At 47.0% G+C, this 20827-nt stretch overlaps 1 protein-coding gene across 4 annotated transcripts in view; it reads left to right on the top strand.

The window, feature by feature from the left end:
* The first annotated feature begins 598 nt into the window (after positions 1-598).
* LOC8051813 (cytosolic purine 5'-nucleotidase) overlaps positions 599-20827 on the top strand; it is an 84716-nt gene continuing 64487 nt past the window's right edge. The window contains exons 1-4 of one of the 4 annotated variants that reach the window (XM_029989109.4): positions 599-725; positions 8285-8391; positions 8462-8535; positions 8594-8711. In XM_029989109.4, coding sequence (XP_029844969.2) covers positions 681-725; positions 8285-8391; positions 8462-8535; positions 8594-8711 — 344 coding nt within the window. In that variant the 5' untranslated portion in view covers positions 599-680. Of the gene's footprint in view, positions 726-790; positions 1974-8284; positions 8392-8461; positions 8536-8593; positions 8712-20827 lie in introns of those variants that run through there. The other 3 variants (XM_040499050.2, XM_040499052.2, XM_040499051.2) reach the window with 3 other exon arrangements.

The raw sequence follows: 20827 nt of genomic DNA, 5'->3' as shown, positions 1-20827 counted from the left end.
CCGGCCTATTGGTGTTTCTCTTTCGGGATATTACGGCACGATCCAGAAAGTTATCGAAGCCATCCAGTGAGGAATTTTTTTCGTGCGTGCGTGCGGGAGTGGTTCTATGAGGCCCCACTTCCCCCTGGCTGAGGCTTTGAATTTCATAACCCGTGTTTTTACAAAAATTGAATTAACATTAACCTTAAAAAAAAGAGATGTATATATATACAGTACTTCTTTTCTTTTTTTTTTTTTTGCATGGGTGAGGAGATGCAGGTCGAGCAAAATGTTCAATGCTTTTGGGTCGCTACTAATTAAGTGATAACCAGCGCACCCTCTTTTTTATTTTTTATCTTTCTTCTTCTCGCTGTTTAATATTCTTTCCGGACGTTTGCGGGTGCGGGAGGCCTGGCAAATAGGCCGGGATGAATATTCGGGCGCGTGTGGATCGCGGACGGAGGACCCTAAGCAGTTTTTGGGGAAGTTGGGAAAATTGGGCCGGGCTGCGAATTCGGGCGGGCTGCATGGCGACCCTAAAGCCGACCCCAGGCGAGAAGCCGAAGTGTGGTCGGCGAGCTCGCGAGGGCGTCGAGGAGGGGAGGCGAGCAGCCATTGGGCGCCGCGCGGCGGATGCAGCGAGGGCGTCCTATAAAGGAACGAGGCGCGCGTCGTGGCGGCGCTTTTGCGTGTTTGTCGTCATGCGAACCACGGAATGCAAGGCGTCCAACGTGTTCTTCGACGACGTAAGTGGCCTCCGCGGACGTTTTGGAAGGGAGAGGGGTGTGCTCGGGAGAGGGGGCGATCGAGAGAAGCGCTGCCCCGTTGCTCGATTTTCGGGTGCCGGGGTTCGTGCCGGGGGCCCGGCGGTGCGATGGAGCGTTCATTGGTCGTTGGCCTGCCGTGTCGTCGCTCGCTTGACGGAGCCGTTTCGCCGACGGAAGCGCGTTGCCTGCCGGGACGTATCACGCCACCGCGGCCGGTCGCAAGCCGTCGTCACCGTCGTCGTGTGCGCGGCCTTCGAGGTCGGCTTGCGTCACGGCACACGTTGACGGGGGATCACCGTCGCGCTCTGGGCTGTGTTGCGGCGCGCTCGGTTTGCGCGCACGTTCGATGACGCAACGATCCGAGCTGCTTCCGTCAGGTCGCGGCATTCCAGCGCGTTGCCCCGCTCGGGGCTACGCGACGTCATGTCGGGGTCTGGACGCGGTGTCTGGCCACCCGTCCGCGGCGTGGCTCGGTTGCCGTCATCCCGCCTGCTTCGCACGGGATGCGAGTGGGGCGACACTCCTGCTGCTGGGAGGCGCTCGCCGCCTCTCGGATGTGGCCGCCGCTCTGCTCACTCGTGCCGCCGGCCTGAGGACCGCGATGGCCACTTGGGATCAAGGCTTCCTGGGTTCCAACTCGCAAAGTGCCGGTGCGAACATTTGATTATATTTGTGCTCGACCGTTCGTACAGCGGCCTACGTTACAAGTAGTTAACTCCTCTTTATTTTTCTGTAACGACTTTTTTTTTTTTTTATATATATATATGAAGAATTACGTTTCGCGAGCTTGAGTACCAACCACGACGCTCCAGTTGCTTTTTCGTCCCCAATCGTGAAGGCTCTTCCGAGTTACTTGTGTTCTTGACTTTATTTTACTTTTTTTTTTCTTGCACGATTGAGGGTTGCAGCGAGCAACAGATAAGAAGGACGTGCGCGCCAGACGAAGTAGATTATTGCGGTAATCTGCGCCAGGGGCCGCGACTGATAACGGCCGCCAGTGTGACAAGAGCGCTTAACTCGGTGGCTTGTCGCCGGAGGACTTTCCCCGCACAAAATGCTCTTATCAGCTGTCCCGAGCGGGGCTTGACGACGCAAGAGCACTATTTGGTCGTGCGCCTCGCGATAAAGCCGGTCACTGCTTGAGCGGAGTACCTGCCAGGGGCGTCAACGGGGTCAACCGGAGAGCAGCCGGCGTCGTGTCTCCCATCAGCAGCAGAAATGCCTCGAGTAAGCTGCACTCCCCACCGCGGGGAGCGTGTCGTTGCAGCGGGACTGGGCACAGGCAGAAAGTAGCGAGAAAGCGATCAGCAGCTACGACGGCGTCAGGAACCTTCACGTCGCTGGCGATGGGTCACGTAACTGTATATCGGCGCTGTCGAGCCGGTGGCAGTCACTTAGTTCATCGACTGTCGAGCGTACATACCATGCCCCGTCAAAGGTTGTTAGTGCGGTTCAGGTTTGCGTCCCGTCGCTGCCCGGACGGAACCTAGGTGTTCACGGCGTCGTCGGCGTCGTCTCGCAGACGGAAAGTCCCGAGTTCGAAAAGCGCGGCGAGAGTCTGCGCTTGGGAACGTCCTCTGCTACTGGCGTCCGCCCGAAGCGACCAGCGCACATCGCGTGGCACGAGGTCTGTGCGGGCAGGGGCGCCGCCAGATTTGTTTGTAGGGAGGGAAGGGGGGGGGGGGGGGGGGGGTTCACGCCATGATTATTGAATTCGGGGGGGGGGGGGGGGGGGGGGGGTCCTGTTTTAGTTGTTTATGTTTACCTTCATAACAGGCTGTCGCAATAGGCGGAAATCTTTCTGCTGCCGAGCAGAAATCTCGCCTGAAGTATACGCAACTGAGGATGACTTAGCGCCGAATATAGGCATCATCAAATCGAAATGTATATGGAATGTATTTATTGGATATCATTTAATCCACATTCTTTCTCTTGTGTACTCAAAATGCCCTTCTTTTGTTTCTTCTGAAATTAATCCCATAGAGCATAATAGGAACCCCATATTTTTATGGCGTTTTGTTTGTCGAAGGGAATTTCAAAATATTTTGAAAAACATTGCAAACTCTAAACGAATAAGTCGTTAAAAAAATTATCTCGGACGCGCGTAAGTTCGTCAGCAGAAAGACCACGAGGAGGATCGCACTGCGTTTTAAAAGCTTGTGCACCCCAAGCGTCGACAATATAGCCAACGTTTGTGAACTAAAGTTCCAGCTTGTTCATAAGAATAACAGTGAGGGCATAAGCGATCTGGTAAACGTTTGACATCTCGAGAGAACGAAACTAGTTTTTGCGGTATTTTTAACTCGCGTTTTCACTATGGAACGCATTGGTAATTGATTATATTATTTTTGATATTATGTGGTTGTAGAATAGAACGTGATCAAAAGAAGCCGAAGAGTCTGTTAGCTAAGCTTCGCATTGTGCATAAATTCCTTATGCTGAATACGTTGATCGTCGAAACATCCGGCTCCCTACACTCTCAGAAAAAAGGGTGTCGTCTTACACCCTTTGTCCCCTATCATGCACCCCAAAGCTGCAGTTGGACATACAGCGCACTGACGTCGAACAAACGGCCCCAACTTTTACCAGGGGCTTGATGACCGGTGGGATATAACTTATTAAGCAGCTAAAATACGTATCAAAGACAAAAGAAAAAAAGAAGAAAGAAACTGGTTTCGCAATAGGGTAAAAGAAAACGATATTTTTTTCCCTTTATTTTGTTATTAGTGACACGCACATTAGACATTTTAATAAGTTGTACCACTCGACTATCCAGCCACTCGTGAAAGTTGGTACAGTCTGTTCGACGTCTGTGACACTGTACGTAGAGCTGAAGTTTTTAGGTATATTCTATGTAGGATTTCATGTTTTCAGAGTTTATTTGTCGTTAAATTCGGAGGGTGTTTTAGGAGTTTATTTCTTGCAAAAATTCAAAGTCTATCAGAGTCTTTTTTTTTCGCTTGATTTCTATTTTTTTTTTAAGCTTGGAGTTTAATTTCGCAGTGTTTCCTATTACAATTAAATAAATAATATCCGGATGTAAACGTATGCCAGATAAAAAAATAAAGCGCGCTTGTACGAGTTATTATTTCTGCAACTGGATTCGGCGTCGGTGCCGTTGCCATTGGCAATACTAATTTGTCCCTCGACAAAAGCTGCCCACAATTGTTGCTTCGATAAACGTCGATACCTTAAAATCGATACACTCCTGAACGTAGTCGCTGGGAAGCTCGCACTCTTACCACCCTATTCCATCAACCTACCCTGCGGCCGCGCGAGGTGGTGTGGTAAAGAATGAGAAAGAAAAGTTTCAACTGTCCCTCTTCCCCATTTTATGTCCTTTCTCTAAAGCACAAATACTCTGGCCAAAACTGGAAACAAAAACAGTGGCTTTTGTCGTGACCTGAAAGTACAAGGGCCTTGTCCTGAATGTACGTTGTTGAGATAAGCCGTAAGACCCCTTTGGACAATAATCTGAGATTGGGAAGATAACTGTGGTGGCATTTTCCCCAGACCAAGGACCCTCTGCGCTGATCAAACCTAATTGTAAAACACCAACTTTTTTATTAAGGGGGGGGGGGGGGGGGAGATTATTATAAAAATCGGGAGTTTACCTTATGAATTCGAAGTGACCAACATTTTACCGGCGGGTGATTTTTCCGAGTTCTTCGGATTTATCAGAAAACGCGGAAACCTAATTATAAGGGACAAGGGATGCAAGACTATACCAGCCTTCTGCCTATCACAAATACGCTACTCGAATGCTGTATTTCAAATACTTTTTGAAATATCTTGGTATCTTGCAAATACTTTTGGTCGAGAGTATTTGATGCTGTATTTTAATTACATTTCGGAGTATCTTGTTCTCATTATCCAAATGCATTGTTGACATTCCTCCATTTTTTTTTTGTTTTTCGGTGTGAAGTGGCGTGGGCGTGGCAGAAGCAAACGTGAACATTATTTTTGGTGACCAAATCCTGTTGCTAGCTCCGATAAGCTATGGTGACTTAGATTAAGCTCGTGAAAACATCGCTCTTGTGCCGAACGTGACTCATATTTCAACCCAAAGTTCGTACAATCAAGGTTTTCCCCTTGTGTTCTCAAAGACGCCTTTTGTTTCCTAGAGTTTGCCCCCAAAACAATTTTCAAACAAAAGGGGTGGTTTTACGGAAGTAAAGATTGCCATACTGAGACGCAAAGCAGAACGGGAAACAACCTGCGACAATAATGCAGACTTCGGTGTTAAGAAAATAGCAAATAGAAGAAAATGAGAAGTGGACGCAAAAGGAAGACACTTTTGTTTTGCTTGAATATTTCACTCCAATACGGCAAAACGTCGAGGTTTTTTTGTTTTTTTTCTTTTTACCGTCTGTCTGGCACTTATTGCTCTGGCGAACACTGTCTGTAGGCGAACATTGATAAACAGAGAACAGGAGGGGAAACGAGCTACGAGCAGGAGGACCTCTTCAAATGCCAACAAAGCGTCCCCCAACCTTGAGTGCCTTTCTGAACGCAACCTACTTGAAGAAGGAGCGACCAGTGCCGTGGCTATTCTGTGGGCTCTCTTTGTTATCCATTGACTCATTTTCGTATCCCAAGTTTGTTTATAGTGAACTTCCCATATAGGTAATATGGATTGTAGTTAAACGATGCGTCTAAGGTGCGCAGCAGGACGTGATATTCAGCGATGTCACCATTTGCAACTTTCAGCGATGGTGGCACTGTGTTGTGAGTATCGCGCTCTCTAGCTCCTGGATAATCGGCTTCACAAAAAGGGTAATTGCCTACACCTTCCTGGCGGGAAATATAAAGTAAGGCTCTAATGCTGGTCGTATAAAGCAAAACCAGAATTACGCGTCGCGAACCCCGCCTCTTACTGCTGTTTTACGACGATCAAATAGATGACAGCCGTTTAGTTCGCACCAGCTCGCCCCTTATAAGTCGTGAAAGTAGCGAATAGGTAAAGCAACATTTCTTTTTTTTTTTTTTCCCAGAAATGTTTTGTAGCATGTATCAAGGGAGTGATATTCTGCTCCTAATGGTTAACTGCATCAAATAGCCCTACGATGATATTTGCGGTATTGCGTGCCAATAAATCATTCTGGTAATCCAGATTTGTGCAACCGTATAATTGTGTTTGTCACTGACGTCGATGCAAATTGCGGAATGCGGAAGTATCTTCAAAAGTAATCGAATTTCTTTTCTAGTTATTTGTACTCTACTCAAGATACTTCAATGTGAAAGTAACTTGAGTAGTATTTTAAATACTTTATGAAGCAGGTATTTAGTAACTTAACGTAAATACTTTTATCGAGTATTTTGTCCATCACAGGTCTGACCTAAGTATGCTCAAAACGGGGCGCCACTGCTCTAGAAGCTTTTTCGTCGTTATGAAATTGCAAGAATAAAGTGGTCTATTTTTGTCAATCTCTCCTTCGTGAAGCTCGGTGACATTTGGTTTTGGGGGATCGCGGTACCCATGTGACGACGGTCGAGCAAGGCTTAAGGATTGGACACGAGCATTGCGTGAGCATTCGACTTGGCCTCGCAACAATCAATGCCTCGGCGAACACTCGGACAGTGGCTTGTGTCCTATCCCTGCGGTCACGGGAATAGCCAAACTCCAACTATGTCTGGAGCTCAGGACGCGCGCTCTCGACAAAACGTGCGCGTTTTGCCAAACGCGTGGCTGGGATTCACGTTGGCGGCATAGTATCGGCCCCGGATCACGTAGTCCCTTGTTATGGCTGCCAGTTGAGGATGGGAACGCTGCTCGTTTTGCTCTATTTTTTCTTCAATTGCCATTCTGTGGAGACAAAAGTTAACGTCTTTTCCGTGGGCTATGAACGAAGAGAAATAATTGGGAGTAGTATATAGCGAAAGTAAGGGACTCGTTTCACAGCCCTTTAAACTTGTCTTGATTATACTGATAACCTCAGACAGGCACAGAATCTGTTATGAATGAGCTAGGCACATGCTCTGTGGCTTTGCAAGCACTGCATCACAAAATTGGGGCAGGCTTAACAAGTTCCTTACCATTCAGGGGCAAATCTAAACAAATCGTAACTGTGTGTGGTTGTGCAAGCTATTATTAGCTTGCACAACCACACATCGCACGTGCATAGCTCATTCATAATATACTCTGTGCCTCCCCAACCTTATCAGTATGATTAAGACATTTGTTTTCTTCCTTTAATTGAAAACAAACACCATGAATATATTATACAATCACTATTCTGGCCGGAATAACCGAGAGAAAAAGAAAGGAAAATTTGAGGTAAAAGCATCAAGCGCCGCTTCAGCTTCAAGAAATGAAACGTGACGGGCAGATACCTGCGCACGTTTGTACTTCATTGTTTTGCCTAAATAAAAGTTGTTCTGGCAAATTACGTCTGTTGCTTTGAACTTAATATTGGTACAATATAAATAAGATAGGTCAGGGGCAGGTGGCCGCCATGCGTCAAAAACCACTGGTCTTCAACTGGTTTGTCCAACGTTTTCAAGGTAGCGGCCAGTTTTCGCAGCGCTCCAGTTCCCCCACGTACGTAGGGAGAGGGTGTGAGGGGCGCGTTTTTCTTCATTGCATCCCATCTCTCTCTCTCTCTTTGTTTTTACGGGAGCACTACGGGAACTATGGTAGCTTTGGCAGTGTAGCACAGAGAAGTTGGGGGTGAGCACCAAAGAAAGTTCTCTGCTTGCTTCCAAGGGCGGACGCTCGGCGTCCATTGCTGAAGTGCCCGTGATGTGCGACGTTAACTTGCCTCTCGGGAAAGCACGACATTTGCGGACTAACCCCCCCCCCCCCCTTTTTTTTTTTCCGACAGCTTTTTTCTTTTCTTTTTTTTTTTTGGGGGGGGGGGGGGGGGGGGCAGGCAGAAATTTAAGGGAGGCGGTCGCTCACCCTCGCCTTTCTGTAGAGCCGTCCCTGGCTGGGGGCGGCGCGGGTGCATTCGGTTTGAGCACGGGAGCTGCTATGCTCTCTGGGACGGACGACAGTGACATATTGGTGACCAAGGATCGCGAAGCCTCGCTTATGGCGTGCGTCGGTCAGGTTGGCGGTGAGGCCGAGGTATGTGCGGCACTTGAGCCGGCTGGACGTGTTAAAACGCGCTCTCTTGCCTCGCGCGTGCTACACGAAATGCAGTTTAGGATACTCCATTTCCCGGGACATCATTCCGGTTGCGCTTGAACTAGGCCTCCCGAACAAGTGGGAATATGTGTCTTGCGAATGGCATGTCTCAAATCCGTTTTGCCTGGAATATAGAACTTGGAACGACCATCCTTGTGTATTTGCGTGCCGTAGCTCTATCCATGGCTACTGCCTTCAAAAAGGTGATGGTACACTAGATTGGTTACGTTTTGAGGAAATGTTCTATGCAGAGTCAAACAGTCGATAGTTTGTTTTATCTGATCCGACATGGGTGGTTAGAACATTTTGCATGCTTTATGCTGATCCTCACATGTGTCCATTTTTTAAGCTATCCTCCGTTTGTGACATTTGTGTGGTCACTTACATTGCACGCAACGTCTTCCTGTAGGTCCACAGGGCGTCGCAGACCATCGCAGATGGTGTGGCGTCGGTGGCCATCGACGATGGAGCCCAGTCCGGAGCACCTAAAAAGTACTACCGGGCACCACACCACAGGTAGGTACCTAACCAGGGGAAGCGGAAACCTTGTCCTCGAAGGGTGCTCATCTGGGGATGGCCCATGCAGGATCTTTGTCAACCGAAGTCTGCACCTGGACAAGATCAAGTTTTTCGGGTTTGACATGGACTACACCTTGGCTCGTAAGTGGCGTGCTTGGTGGGTTGTGAAGCCCTCCCCAGTGAAATTTTTTGCCTTCAGAGTACAAATCTCCTGATTACGAGGCGTTCCAATTCCACCTGCTTGTGGATCAGCTGCTCTCTATCGGGTATCCCACGGAGCTGAAGCAGTTCCAGTATGATTCGACCTTTCCCATCCGGTGAGTGGTTCCCTCCCCCATGCGCTAGTTGTGTCGGGCTGGCCTTTACTCAAGGCCACAGCACGCTGCTTGGGACCGAAACGTTGACAAGGATGTCCTGTTCTAGCTCAACAAGGGTTTTCTGTGTATGGATTGACTGGGCGACTTTTGCTTACGTTCTGTGACTGAGTTGACCGAGCCCAGCCCCACCTTGGTGGAAATGGCCTGGCAGGTAATCGATCCCAAAGGGCTGTCGTGTTTGTCGGATTTTCCTTTTCCGGACTGGCTTTTTATCGCCTCCTATTTGGCTTTACTCTTTTTTAGACTGAAGCTAGCGCAAACCTTTTTTTAATTTACTATCTGTTCCATTCATCGTGTGCGAAGGATGAAAAAGCATGTACCGGTGGTCAGCTTGGCATCTACAAAGTTTGCTTATCGAAAAAGTATGGCATCTCGGGTGTAAATAACGGACATTTCATTGAATGCCGTTTCATTGAATGCCGTTTCATTGAATGCCGTTTCATTGAACACAGTTTCATTGAACACAGTTTCATTGAACACAGTTTCATTGAACACAGTTTCATTGAACACAGTTTCATTGAACACAGTTTCATTGAACACAGTTTCATTGAACACAGTTTCATTGAACGTCGTTTCCTTGAACGCCGTTTCCTCGAACGCCGTTTCCTCGAACGCCGTTTTCTCGAACGCCGTTTTCTCGAACTCCGTTTTCTCGAACTCCGTTTTCTCGAACTCCGTTTTCTCGAACTCCGTTTTCTCGAACTCCGTTTTCTCGAACTCCGTTTTCTCGAACTCCGTTTTCTCGAACTCCGTTTTCTCGAACTCCGTTTTCTCGAACTCCGTTTTCTCGAACTCCGTTTTCTCGAACTCCGTTTTCTCGAACTCCCTTTCCTCGAATGCCGTTTCCTCGATCGCCGTTTCCTCGAATGCCGTTTCCTCGAACGCCATTTCCTCGAACGCCTTTTCATCGAACGCCATTTCATCTAACGCCGTTTCATAAAATAAGTAGACATTTCATTGAACGCCGCTTCATAGAATGTGTCTTTATCGAACTTACAATTGTTAAAGTGCTGCTTGCATGTTTTACTCTTGCTTCTTAAATTGCTTTGACACTGGACGAATCACCAAAAATAAATTTGTTCCCTGGTCACTCTTTCACCAAAACTTTGATTACTGAACCATACAAGGTAACTACATAAAACTTGAGTGAGTGGAACTTCTCGTTTTCTGATAGGGTAGGGGGCAATTCTCCACCACACACTTTGTTCCCTCTTTTTCAAAAGAGATACAACTATTCTCCGCTGCACCTTTTTAATTTTGTATTTGTGTGTTGATTTTTGTTTTCATTTTATTATAAAAGATTTGCTTCCTTCATAAGAACATATATAGTCAAAAAGCAAGCAGGTTCATGGTTCTGACGATTAGGAAATGTTAACAAGTCTCTTTTGTTTCGTGTGGCATAGAAACAGGTCATTATTTCAAGGACGGTTTCGTTTTTGTAGAATAGTATGCATCTTCCAAGGAAGTGGATGCGCCTTTGAAGGGACATAACTTCGGTACTGGATGATCGCAAGTTTAAAAGAAAAATGTGAAGTCGGTGCTGCCGTTTCTTACTGGTCACATGAACGGCAGAAATCATAAGTTGCATTAAAAAGCCTAGAAATGGAAGAAGTAGCACAGAACTGCAAGTTTCTTCTTACTCTAGTCACTGATGAGGTGGGAACAGCAGGGAGGAGCTCGAGTTTTCCCGCCTCGAGTACCAGCTTCCTACCTTGGACAACGCGTCTCGGACACCTCGAGCGCACGCGCGCAGCCAGAGCACGGCAGAAGATATGGAGCGCCTGCTGGGGAGGACATGCCCCGCCTTTCTCACTCCCTCACTCTAACCCCACTCTGCTGGACAAGAGAGAAATTAGGATGATTATTATAACACTGATAACCTTCCGGTGTTAGAACTATTTCGTAGATCCAGTACTTTAGTGCTCTACAAGGCGGCATTCAATGAAAAGGCATTCGACGAAACCGCCTGCGGTGGTACGCCTTGAAACGGTGTTCAATGAAATGTCCAGATCCACTCGGGTACCGTGATGTCTCTTCAGCTTCTGCGAGTTTAAGGGGACATGCTCCAGGGGAAAACATCTTTTCTAAATTATTTACGATAACAGAATGAAATTTTAACAGTTTATAGTGCTTTATCTCCTTGTCATAAGTTGGGAGTTAACATATAATTTGCATACTTCCCAAGTTTGAAAAATGTTAATAGTGGGCGCGTAAGCGAAGTGGGCACTTCTGCGGTATTTTAGAGTAGTTTTGATATAGCTAGTTTTTTATGTTTGTGATGCTATGCACATTCAGAAAAAAGCCATGTTCTTGCGCACACGTGGGGCATGGCAACACACTGAAAAGAACCTAGTAAAATAACTGAATTCGTTCCTTTTAAACCACTGAGCGCAATGAACAACAAAAATAATTTGCGCAAGACCTATTTTATTTTAAAATACTTGAAAATCGCGAAAACGCCATATTTAGAGGGCTAACAGAAGTTCCTTAAACACCGATAAATATCCGCCGGTGCTGAAGATACAAAATTTGTTAAAACCGAAAAACACCGGTGGTTGAATGTTTTTGGCCTGATTAAAACCGCAAAACACCGGTCGTTGAATATTTCCGCCCTTGCGACGGCTATTTTCTTCGAAACTCCACCCTTGTAGAGGTGCTTCAAACGCGTTATCTCGTGGGTCCTGCATCCTTCCAGTGCCTATTCAGAGTTTGCTGTGGTTGGAAGACACTAGCACTAGTGTGGTCTATGGCCACTGACCTTGGAAAGCACGTCTCTTCGCCTGGGGACGCAGATACATTCTTTGTTACCTGTTTAGTTTTCAAGGGCTTCTGGGACTGTGGGTTCGGTTTGATGTCACCCTGTCTTGGGTTCGCTGGAACTGTTCTACTTTTTTTGGATAGAGAGGCTGATGTGTGTATACGTTCTGTCCACCTCACAGTTGCAGAAAGTGCTCTGAAAATCCTGCCACTTCCACCGCGAAACCTGGAATCTGTGCGTCTTGTCTCAACTTTCGATAACAAAAACGTAACTAAGACACAAAATGAAGCTCTGCGTCTTTTTGGCAATTCTGAGACTAAAGTTACTGCTGCCGCTACACGAAAAAAAAAAAAAAAACTTTAACATTCGGCATGCCTGTCAAACTCATTCAAAATATTGAACGTCAATTACTCTCGCTATGGCAGCATTTATTCACGTTGTGTACATTAAGGGTGTACAAAGCCGATTTTTTCACCGATAATCACCGTTTTGAGCCCCCATACGGAGCGCCTACACCTTAGGTGTTAGGTGCTTGGTGAGTGGTGTCACCACAGACCCCAGCCACGTGGGCCCCCCATACCCACGTGCAGGGGGCACTACAGGTGGCATCACTACGAACCCCGAGCCATGTGGGTTCATCCACAGACGCCTGGCTGTGCATGGCTTCCCCCGTGACCGGGGAAAAGGGTGATCCTGCTGGTTGGAACTGATTCCGGGTAACGTTTGGACCCTTCAAGGTCCCCCGGGCGAGGCAATTTACCACTTCGACCTCTGCTGATCGTAGACGGGCGTTCTGGCTTGGCCCGACCAGGATGATTCAGTCAGTCGCCTCTTCTACCCCCTTCTTCATTTTTCACTTTTCCTTCCACCTCCTTCTCTTTTCTTCTACATTCTCTTCCTTTCTTTTCACCTCCTTAGGTGGTTAGGGCCAACTTTGGGTGGAAACATGGTTTTTCCTTGAAACCACCCCCGCAGGGGCGCCTACAGCTTAGGTATTAGGTGCTTGGTGAGTAGCGCTACACACGGACCCCAGCCACGTGGGCCGCCATACCCGCACGCAGGGGGCACCTGCTTTGCTAGGTGCTTGGTGAGTGGCGTCACTACGAACCCCGAGCCATGTGGGTTCGCCCATCCAAGTCTGGCTGTGCATGGCTTAACCTATGCCCGGGAAAGAGGGGACCCTGGTGGTTGAGCTGAGCCCGGGGTATGTTTGGACTCTTCGGGGCCCCCGGGCGAGGCAATACACCGCTTCGGTCTCTGCTTCTCGTAGACGGGTATTCTGGCTTGGCCCGACCAGGATGATTCAGTCAGTCGCCTCTTCTACCCTCTTCTTCCTTCTTTCACTTTTCCTTCCACCTCTTTCTCTTTTCTTCTGCACTCTCTTCCTTCCTTTTTCACCTTTTTAGGCGGCAAGGGCTAACCTTGGGTGGAAGCAGGTGCTGTCCCTGCATCCACACTCGGGTATAGTGCCCGGGCAGCACTGGTAGAGTAAATGTGTCAGCCAAACCTTTCTTGCTATGGCACATTACCTACCGCCTCGTTGGGCTCCGTGGTGGGCGGTGCACCCGGGCACTGAAATTCCTTCCCATCTTCATGGGTTCCAGAAGTAAACCACCTGATCGGGTCCTGAAAAGGACCTGCACCGAAGTCCTTGACATTTCCACTAAGACCCCTGATATTTTAAAATTCCCAAAGTCTCTTGTTTTGCACTCTGAGGGCGAAAAGCCACTCGCTAAACTTTCTCCATTTTTAGTATCCAAAGTGCTTGAAGGTATTATCGGTGCGATCTTTAGCGCCAAAAAGATGGCATCATGCGACCTTCTTGTTGATCTAAATACAAAGAAACAAAGTGAATAACTTTAGTCCTGAACTCCGTCTCAGACTAGAAGGTCAGTGTGACCTCTCATCGAAAGTTGAACACCGTCCAAGGGGTCATCTCTGAAAATTACTTGCTCGACTTGACAGATACAGGGCTAGTTGAGAGTCTCTCTGGACAAGGAGTGGTTGCAGCACGACGCATCACCAACCGTCGCGACGGCATAGAACGCAAAACCAGGCATGTCATTCTGACTTTCAACTCCACGACTCTACCCACTAATGTAAAGGCATGCTACCTTCAGTGCCGTGTCCGGCCTTACGTGCTGAACCCTCAGCGCTGCTTTAAGTGCCAAAGGTTTGGACATGGGTCGCGGAACTGTCGGGGTAGCGAGACCTGCGCCAAATGCTCTAGTAAGGAGTATGTTGCTGATGTGTGTTACAACGAAGCTCAGTGCACTAACTGTAATGGAAAACATCCAGCATACTCCGGATCTTTCCCGTTATGGAAGCAAGAAAAAGAAATTCTCACTTTGAAAGTTTATGAGAACATATCTTACATTGATGCAAAAAGTGTTTCGCATTTGTCTCCAAAGCCTCTTATGCCCAGGCCGTACATAAGGGACCGGTACGGCCAGTGGTTTCGACTGGAACACAGACGTCTACGGACGATCTGCGTCTCCCGTCCAGGTCTCCTGCACCCTCGGGAGCGGTGCCAGTAGCACCGCTTTCGAATCGCAAGGTGGGTGCTGCCTCCTCAGTATTCACCTCGGAGCAGGGACTGACCCTCCCCTTCTCCACCTGGCACTTCGACCCTTAATTAAGGGCCGAGGTAAACCCCCTCGCACCTCTGCTCTCCAGAGGAAGCCCGGGGAGTCGCCGAAGCAGTCGACCTCCAAGGGTGAGCTGCCAGCGGCAACAGACGAGCCCATGGACGAAAGCGGGCTCAGGTCCGATGAGGTGCTCCCCTCTCAGGATCGGAGCCCTCTCTTTCTGTCGCCAGTGATCCCCACTCGGAAACATAAAGATCCTCCTAAAAAACAATGCATTCCACGTGTAAAAATAGATTTTAAAACTTAACAAACTTCCCGCCCCCCCCCCCCTTTTTTTAGGTCATTTTTTGTATATATATATATATTTTTTTTTTTAAATGGCAAAGAACTGTAGTATCATGCAGTGGAATTGCCGCGGCCTTTTCCTTAATATTGATGGCATAAATTGTTTTCTTGATTAGTTTCGACCTGCCGCTGTATGCCTACAGGAGACTCATCTCAAGGACACAAAAATGTTCTATGCCGTCATCAGGTTTTTAGAAAGGACCGTGCATCCCCTAGCAGCTCCTCTGGTCGAGTAGCTGTGGTTCTGCAGAGTGGTATTGCCTGTGCTCCCCAGTTCCTCTCACAACCTCTCTAGAAGCAGTGGCAGTTCGTATTCTTCTTGACCGCCTTATTACGCTTGTTTCACTTTACCTGCCACCAAATATTCCACTGCATTTACATGACCTGCATGGACTTGTAGCGCAACTTCCGAAACCTTTTTTAACCTTGGGGGATTTTAACGCCCACCACCCCATGTGGGGTAGTGCTCGCCAAGACTCCCGTGGTGGTGTGATTGAAAGATTTTTATTGTCGTCCGGCCTTTGCCTTGTAAATGAACAAGATCCTACATTTTTTAGTGCACCTCATAATACTTTCACTTGCATCGATTTGTCTCTTTCATCCCCAACTTCCCAGTTTCTCGTGGAAGGTTTTAGATAACCCCTTTTGGGAGTGACCATTTTCGTGTTATTTTAGAAAGTACTGTAGCACCTCCTTCACTGTGAGCACGTATCTCCTGGTGGAAATTAGACAAAGATGACTGGGCTCTTTTTGCTTTGGAAGCAGCGCTTGACCCAACTGAAATTTTAGCTATGACCCCTGAAAATTCCACCTTGTACGTTACAGACCGTATCATAAATGCGGCATCTGCCTCCATTCCACAAATATCTGAAAATCTTCCTGTGCACTGCAAGCCTTGGTGGACCAAAGACTGTTACACTTAAATGTCAGAACAGGGCCTGGGGCACTTTTTGCCGCTAACCGACCGTCTGGAACAAGATAGAGTTTAAAAAATGTAAAGCAAAGGCTCGTTGGAAAAGAAAACGAGCTAAGAAAAGCTCATGGATGAAATATGTATTCAAGGTGAACAGTTTTGTCATTTCTAAGGAGGTGTGGGACCGAATAAGGAAAATTCGCGGTAACTACCTCTCTTTTAGGACGCATCTATTTCCATCGCCTTCGCCAACCTTGAAGGGCCAGGCAAATGTTCTTGCGGAACATTTCTGTACTTCACAGAAATGTTCCGCAAGAACATTTGCCTGGCCCTTCAAGGTTGGCGAAGGCGATGCTCATCATCATAGCTCATCTAATTATTCTACAAAATTTAAGAAGTTCAGAGCTGTAGCAGAAAAGCGGCCGATATATGGTGTCCGTGGTCGCATGTTGCGCTGCATAAGGGAGTTTCTGACTAACCGAACTTTTCAGGTTGACTTGGTTCCACACTTTCGGATGTTTTTCCTCAGGAAAATGGCGTCCCTCAAAGGGCTTTATTAAGCGTCACCTTGTTTGTGGTGAAGATAAACAGCCTTGCTGCAGTGATGCCACCGTCAATTTCATGTTCATTATATGTAGATGATGTGCATATTTCCTTTTCGTCCTGCAATCTCCCAAATTGCGAGCGCCAGCTTCGAGTCTCAATAAACAAAATGAGCAAATGGGCCGATGAAAGTGGTTTTAAGTTTTCATCTGAAAAAACAGTGTGTGCCATTTTCACTACGTCGTGGTCTGTTTCTTGATCCTTGTTTGCAACTCAATAGCGCTGCAATACCTGTAAAATACGAGCACTAACTTTTAGGGGTTATTCTTGACAAGAAACTTACCTTTCTGGCTCACGTCAGGGAGCTGAAGCAGAAATGCTTGCGGTCGTCTAACATTCTCAAAGTGCTTTCACACACATTCTCGGGGTCTGACAGGCGATGTGTCATCCGATTGTACAACTCACTGGTCCGTTCCCGTCTGGACTATGGTGCAATTGTGTACGGATCAGCACGTCTGTCTTAAAAATGCTGAATCCGGTCCATCATCTTGGCCTTCGACTTGCCACGGGAGCATTTCGGACATCGCCTGTTTTGAGCCTGTATGTAGGTACACATCAAATGTCACTAGAGAAGCGCAGACAATATCTAGCTTGTGTTATGGGTACAAAGTGAAATCTGATCCTGGGCATCCATCAAATATTTCTATTCACACCTCCATGTTCTTGCGGCTTTTTGAAAACAAACCTAGCATATTACGCCCATTAAGCTTCCGGCTTAACAGTATTTCTGCCTCCCTGCTGCTGGCTCTTCCTGAAAGTAACTTAATTAAGGAAACACAGACTGTCGCCCCTTGGAAGGCAGTAAGATTGTCATGTGACTGGTCGCTCACAAAATATAATAAAAGGTCAGAACTATCAGGTTCTTTACAAGGAATTTCTCGCATTACAAGAGAAATATCAAGACTATATGCCATTTTTTAATTACGCTATGCTCATGGCGCTTGAACACATCTTAGAAGACCGTGTGACGAAGGCTAATTTGTTTGTAGATTCCCATAGTGCTCTACTGGCTGTATGTTCTCTTACCGTTACGAAGAATCGCCTCGTACAACAAGCGCGTGTCCAAATGAATCGCGCTCTACTACTGGGCCTTGATATAAAACTATGCTGAGTGCCAAGCCATGTAGGTATTCCAGGTAATGAGGCAGCAGATAGATTGGCTGCCTCTGTTAATGGTGGCCTAAAAGTATCGGTTGGCCTACCCTATGAGGATTTTAAACCAGTTATTAAAATCAATTTATGAACTTTGGCAGTTAGAATGGAATCAAGAAACAGACAATGAACTACATAATATAAAACCTTGTTTAGGATTATGGGAGAGTTCCCACCAGAGGAGCCGGTTCCACGAGGTCTTGATGTGCGGCGTGCGTATTGGACACACACGTTTAACACATCTATATTTACTTTGTAACGACGATGCCCCGCGCTGTGAGCATTGTGGCAAAACATTGACTGTCCTGCATATTTTGTGGCACTGTAGGTACTTGGATCAAAAACGACGAGCATGTTTTTCTACTATTTTTGGATCCTATCTTCCATTTCATCCCACATTTTCGCTAGGAGATGAACCTCTTGTACCTTTCAATAATGTTTTGGAATTTCTTAAAATAACAGGCTATCTACACCTGTTATAACCCCTCCTTTTTCACCGTTTTTTTATTTTCAGATAATTCCCTATTGATTATAACTTTTATACTTGCCTGAAATTCATGTCTATATCTTTTACACGATTCATGTTCATCCTTTTATTGCATCACCAGCTAATATAGCTCTGTCTTCTCCTTAATCCTTTTCCTGCAATAGTGTATGCACCTGGCGCATTTTGGCCTAGTTGCTCTCGCGCCATAAAATTACAATCAAATAATCAATGAATGAATGAATCAATCAATCAATCAATCAACTTGAAGCCACACTCAAGTATCGTGCCCGGGCACCACTGGTAGAGTAATTGTGTCAGGAAGCCATTCTTGCTATGGTACATTACCTACCCCCTTCTTGATCTCCGTGGTAGGCGGTACTCCCGGGCATTGAATCTTTTTTCCCATTTATATGGATTCTCAAACTAAAAAAAAAAATTTTGATCAGGCACCGAGAAGGGTCCGCACCGGAACACTTACACTTGATGTGACACCTTTAGTGTCTCCCCAGTTCCCAAAGTTCTTGATGGTGAACTCCGAAACCGAAACGCTACTAAGTAAATTGTACATACCTTTTACTTGTTGCAAATATGCTAGAGGGTGTAGTAGGAAAGATCTTTCAAGCAAATATGACATCAGGTGACCTCCTCGTGGAGGCCCACACAAATACCCAGAGTGATGCTCTTCTTGCTTTAAACACAGTGTATTACTACAAAGTTAGTGTAACACCCCATCGAACACTGAATACGGTACAAGGAGTGATCTCCAAAGATGGCTTGCTCAAAACTCTGGAGGCTGAAATCGTAGAGGGTCTCTCCAGCAGGGTGTGGTCGCCGCACGGCGCCTCACATTTTGACGTGGCGGTGTAGAACACAAAACAAAACATATCATACTGACTTTCGCTACGACCGCCCTTCCACAAGCTGTCAAGGCAGGCTACCTGCTTTGCAGCGTTTGCCCGTACGTGACGAACCCACTTCGCTGCTTCAAGTGCCAGTGGTTCGGCCACGGCTCGCGGAGCTGTCGCGGATCTGACACGTGTGCGAAATGCCCAAGCAAAGAGCATGCCACAGATGACCGTAAGAATGAGCTAAAGTGCGCTAACTGCGAAGGAAAACGCGCTGCATACTCTCGATCCTGCTCTCTTTGGAGACGGGAAAAAATAAATTCTTGCACTGAAGGTCCAACAGAACATTGCGTACCACGAGGCAAAGAAGCACTTCTTGTTTGCATCACGTGGTTCTTACGCAGAGGCCGTACACAGGGGACCCGCACGGCCGATGGTGTCCACGGGAACGCAGACATCTGTGGATGACCTGCGTCTCCCGTCTGGGTCCCCCTCCACCTCGGGAGCGTTGAACCAGGCACAGTCCCCCAGCGCTAGGGAGGATTTGACCGTGCCCACATCTAGTTAGGAGCAAGGCTTGGCAGCTGTTGCTCTTCCCGCCGCCCTGCCCCCCAGAGGACAGGGTATAGCACCCCGCCCCTCTGGTACCCAGAGGAATTCTGGCCTGCCGTCTAAACTAGCAGCACCTAAGGGCCAGCCGCCGGCGACAGCAACCGAGGAGCCCATTGAAGAGAATGGGCCCAAGTCCGACTAGGACGGGCCCATGTCAGGGTCAGAGTGCTCCCTTCGAGCCACTAATGGATCCACCAGTTAGCAGAAACTCCCTGCTAGAGAAAAGAAAAACACTCCCCGTATAAAGATGGATTTAAAGAACTTGTATTTGCTTAATTAGGGTATTTTGTTTAATTTCTTCTATTTTCATGTTTTTAGCCTTTTAGCCTTCACTCTAGTGTTTTTTGTTTTTTCTTAATTATGACGTGCATCATGCAGTGGAACTGTAGGGGTCTTTTTTGTAATTTTGACGATGTGAGGTTCTTGTTCCGTAAACACGAACCTTTCGTACTCTGCTTGTAGGAGGCACATCTGAAACCATCCAATAGCAATTTCCTTAAGTCGTAGAAGATTTATAGAAAGGATCGCGTGACAACCTCTGGTGCTTCTGGGGTAGTTGCCATTATCGTAGAGCGTGTCGTACCTGCCTGTGATGTCTGACACGTCTCTGGAGGCTGTCGCAGTGAAGTTGCTACAAGATCGCATCAGTACTATCTGCTCCATTTACATCCCTCCAACATCTTCCTTGGAACTTTCCCAGCTTGGAACTTTAGCTGGCCAACTGCCTGAACCTTTTAGTTTAATGGGCAATTTTAATGCACATAACCCGCCCTGGGGCAGTGAACGGACTGACACCCTGGGGTTCTGTTGTGACGGAGTTTTTGTCTCTTAAAGAAGTGGTTGTCCTAAATACAGGTGCACCAACATATTTAGGTTCTCAGAACCGCTGTTTCTTTTGCCTTGACCTTGCCATTTGTTCCTCTGCACCTTTTACATATTTTTTTTCTTGTAATGTAGTGGATAACCTCTCTGGGAGCCACCACTTCCAAGTGTACCTTACTCCACTAGAAGTCCTACCTAGGCTTACGTGTTGTCCTCCCCGTTGGAAAAACTCTTCAGCCGATTATGGTCTTTTCTACTCTAGCATTCCTTCTTCCTTGGATCTTTCGCAAGCAGTCTCCGTGGACGATTCAAATGTGCTTATAGCATCAACCATTCCTGAGACAGCCGGTCTGTCCATCCCACATACATCCGGCTACCTGCCGAGACGCCCAAAGCCGTGGGGGACGGTAAGTGTCGCAAATCTCGAAAGCGTCAAAACTGTTCTTGGAAAAGATTGTGCAAAAGTCCGTTATATAAAAAACAAGGGAAAAAGAGATCCTTCTGCTCCTATGCATTGACTATAAATAGTTTTACCTAGCTAAGGTTGTTTGGAAGAGAGTAAGACGTATGAATGTCAATTACCTACCGTTCTCTATTCCCTTGCTGCTATCTGAAGATGGAGATCATCATTTGTCGTTCCACGAACAGGCCAATGCGCTGGGTAGGCATATCGCTCAAGTTTTTAGCTCCCAAAATTGCACTCGTAATTTTTTAAAGTTTAAATCGAAGGCGAAAACATTCTTCACCTGTGGGTCAACTGGTGGGAATGAGGATTACAATCGTCATTTTTCTTCTGGAGAGTCACTTCGTGCCCTCGGCTTAGTAAAACTTACGTCTCCCAGAGCATAGTGCCCATTATGCACCGCTACGCTTTCTCACTTGCCTGATTAATTTATTCTCATTCTCCTTCAGTTTTTTAACCTAGTGTGAA

This window comes from Ixodes scapularis, unplaced genomic scaffold, assembly GCF_016920785.2.
Source record: "Ixodes scapularis isolate PalLabHiFi unplaced genomic scaffold, ASM1692078v2 PGA_scaffold9__187_contigs__length_104089568, whole genome shotgun sequence".
In the NCBI taxonomy this organism is placed as follows: Eukaryota; Metazoa; Arthropoda; class Arachnida; order Ixodida; family Ixodidae; genus Ixodes; species Ixodes scapularis.
Note: the sequence above shows the minus strand (reverse complement) of the source record. Positions and strands in the feature narration are given on the sequence as shown.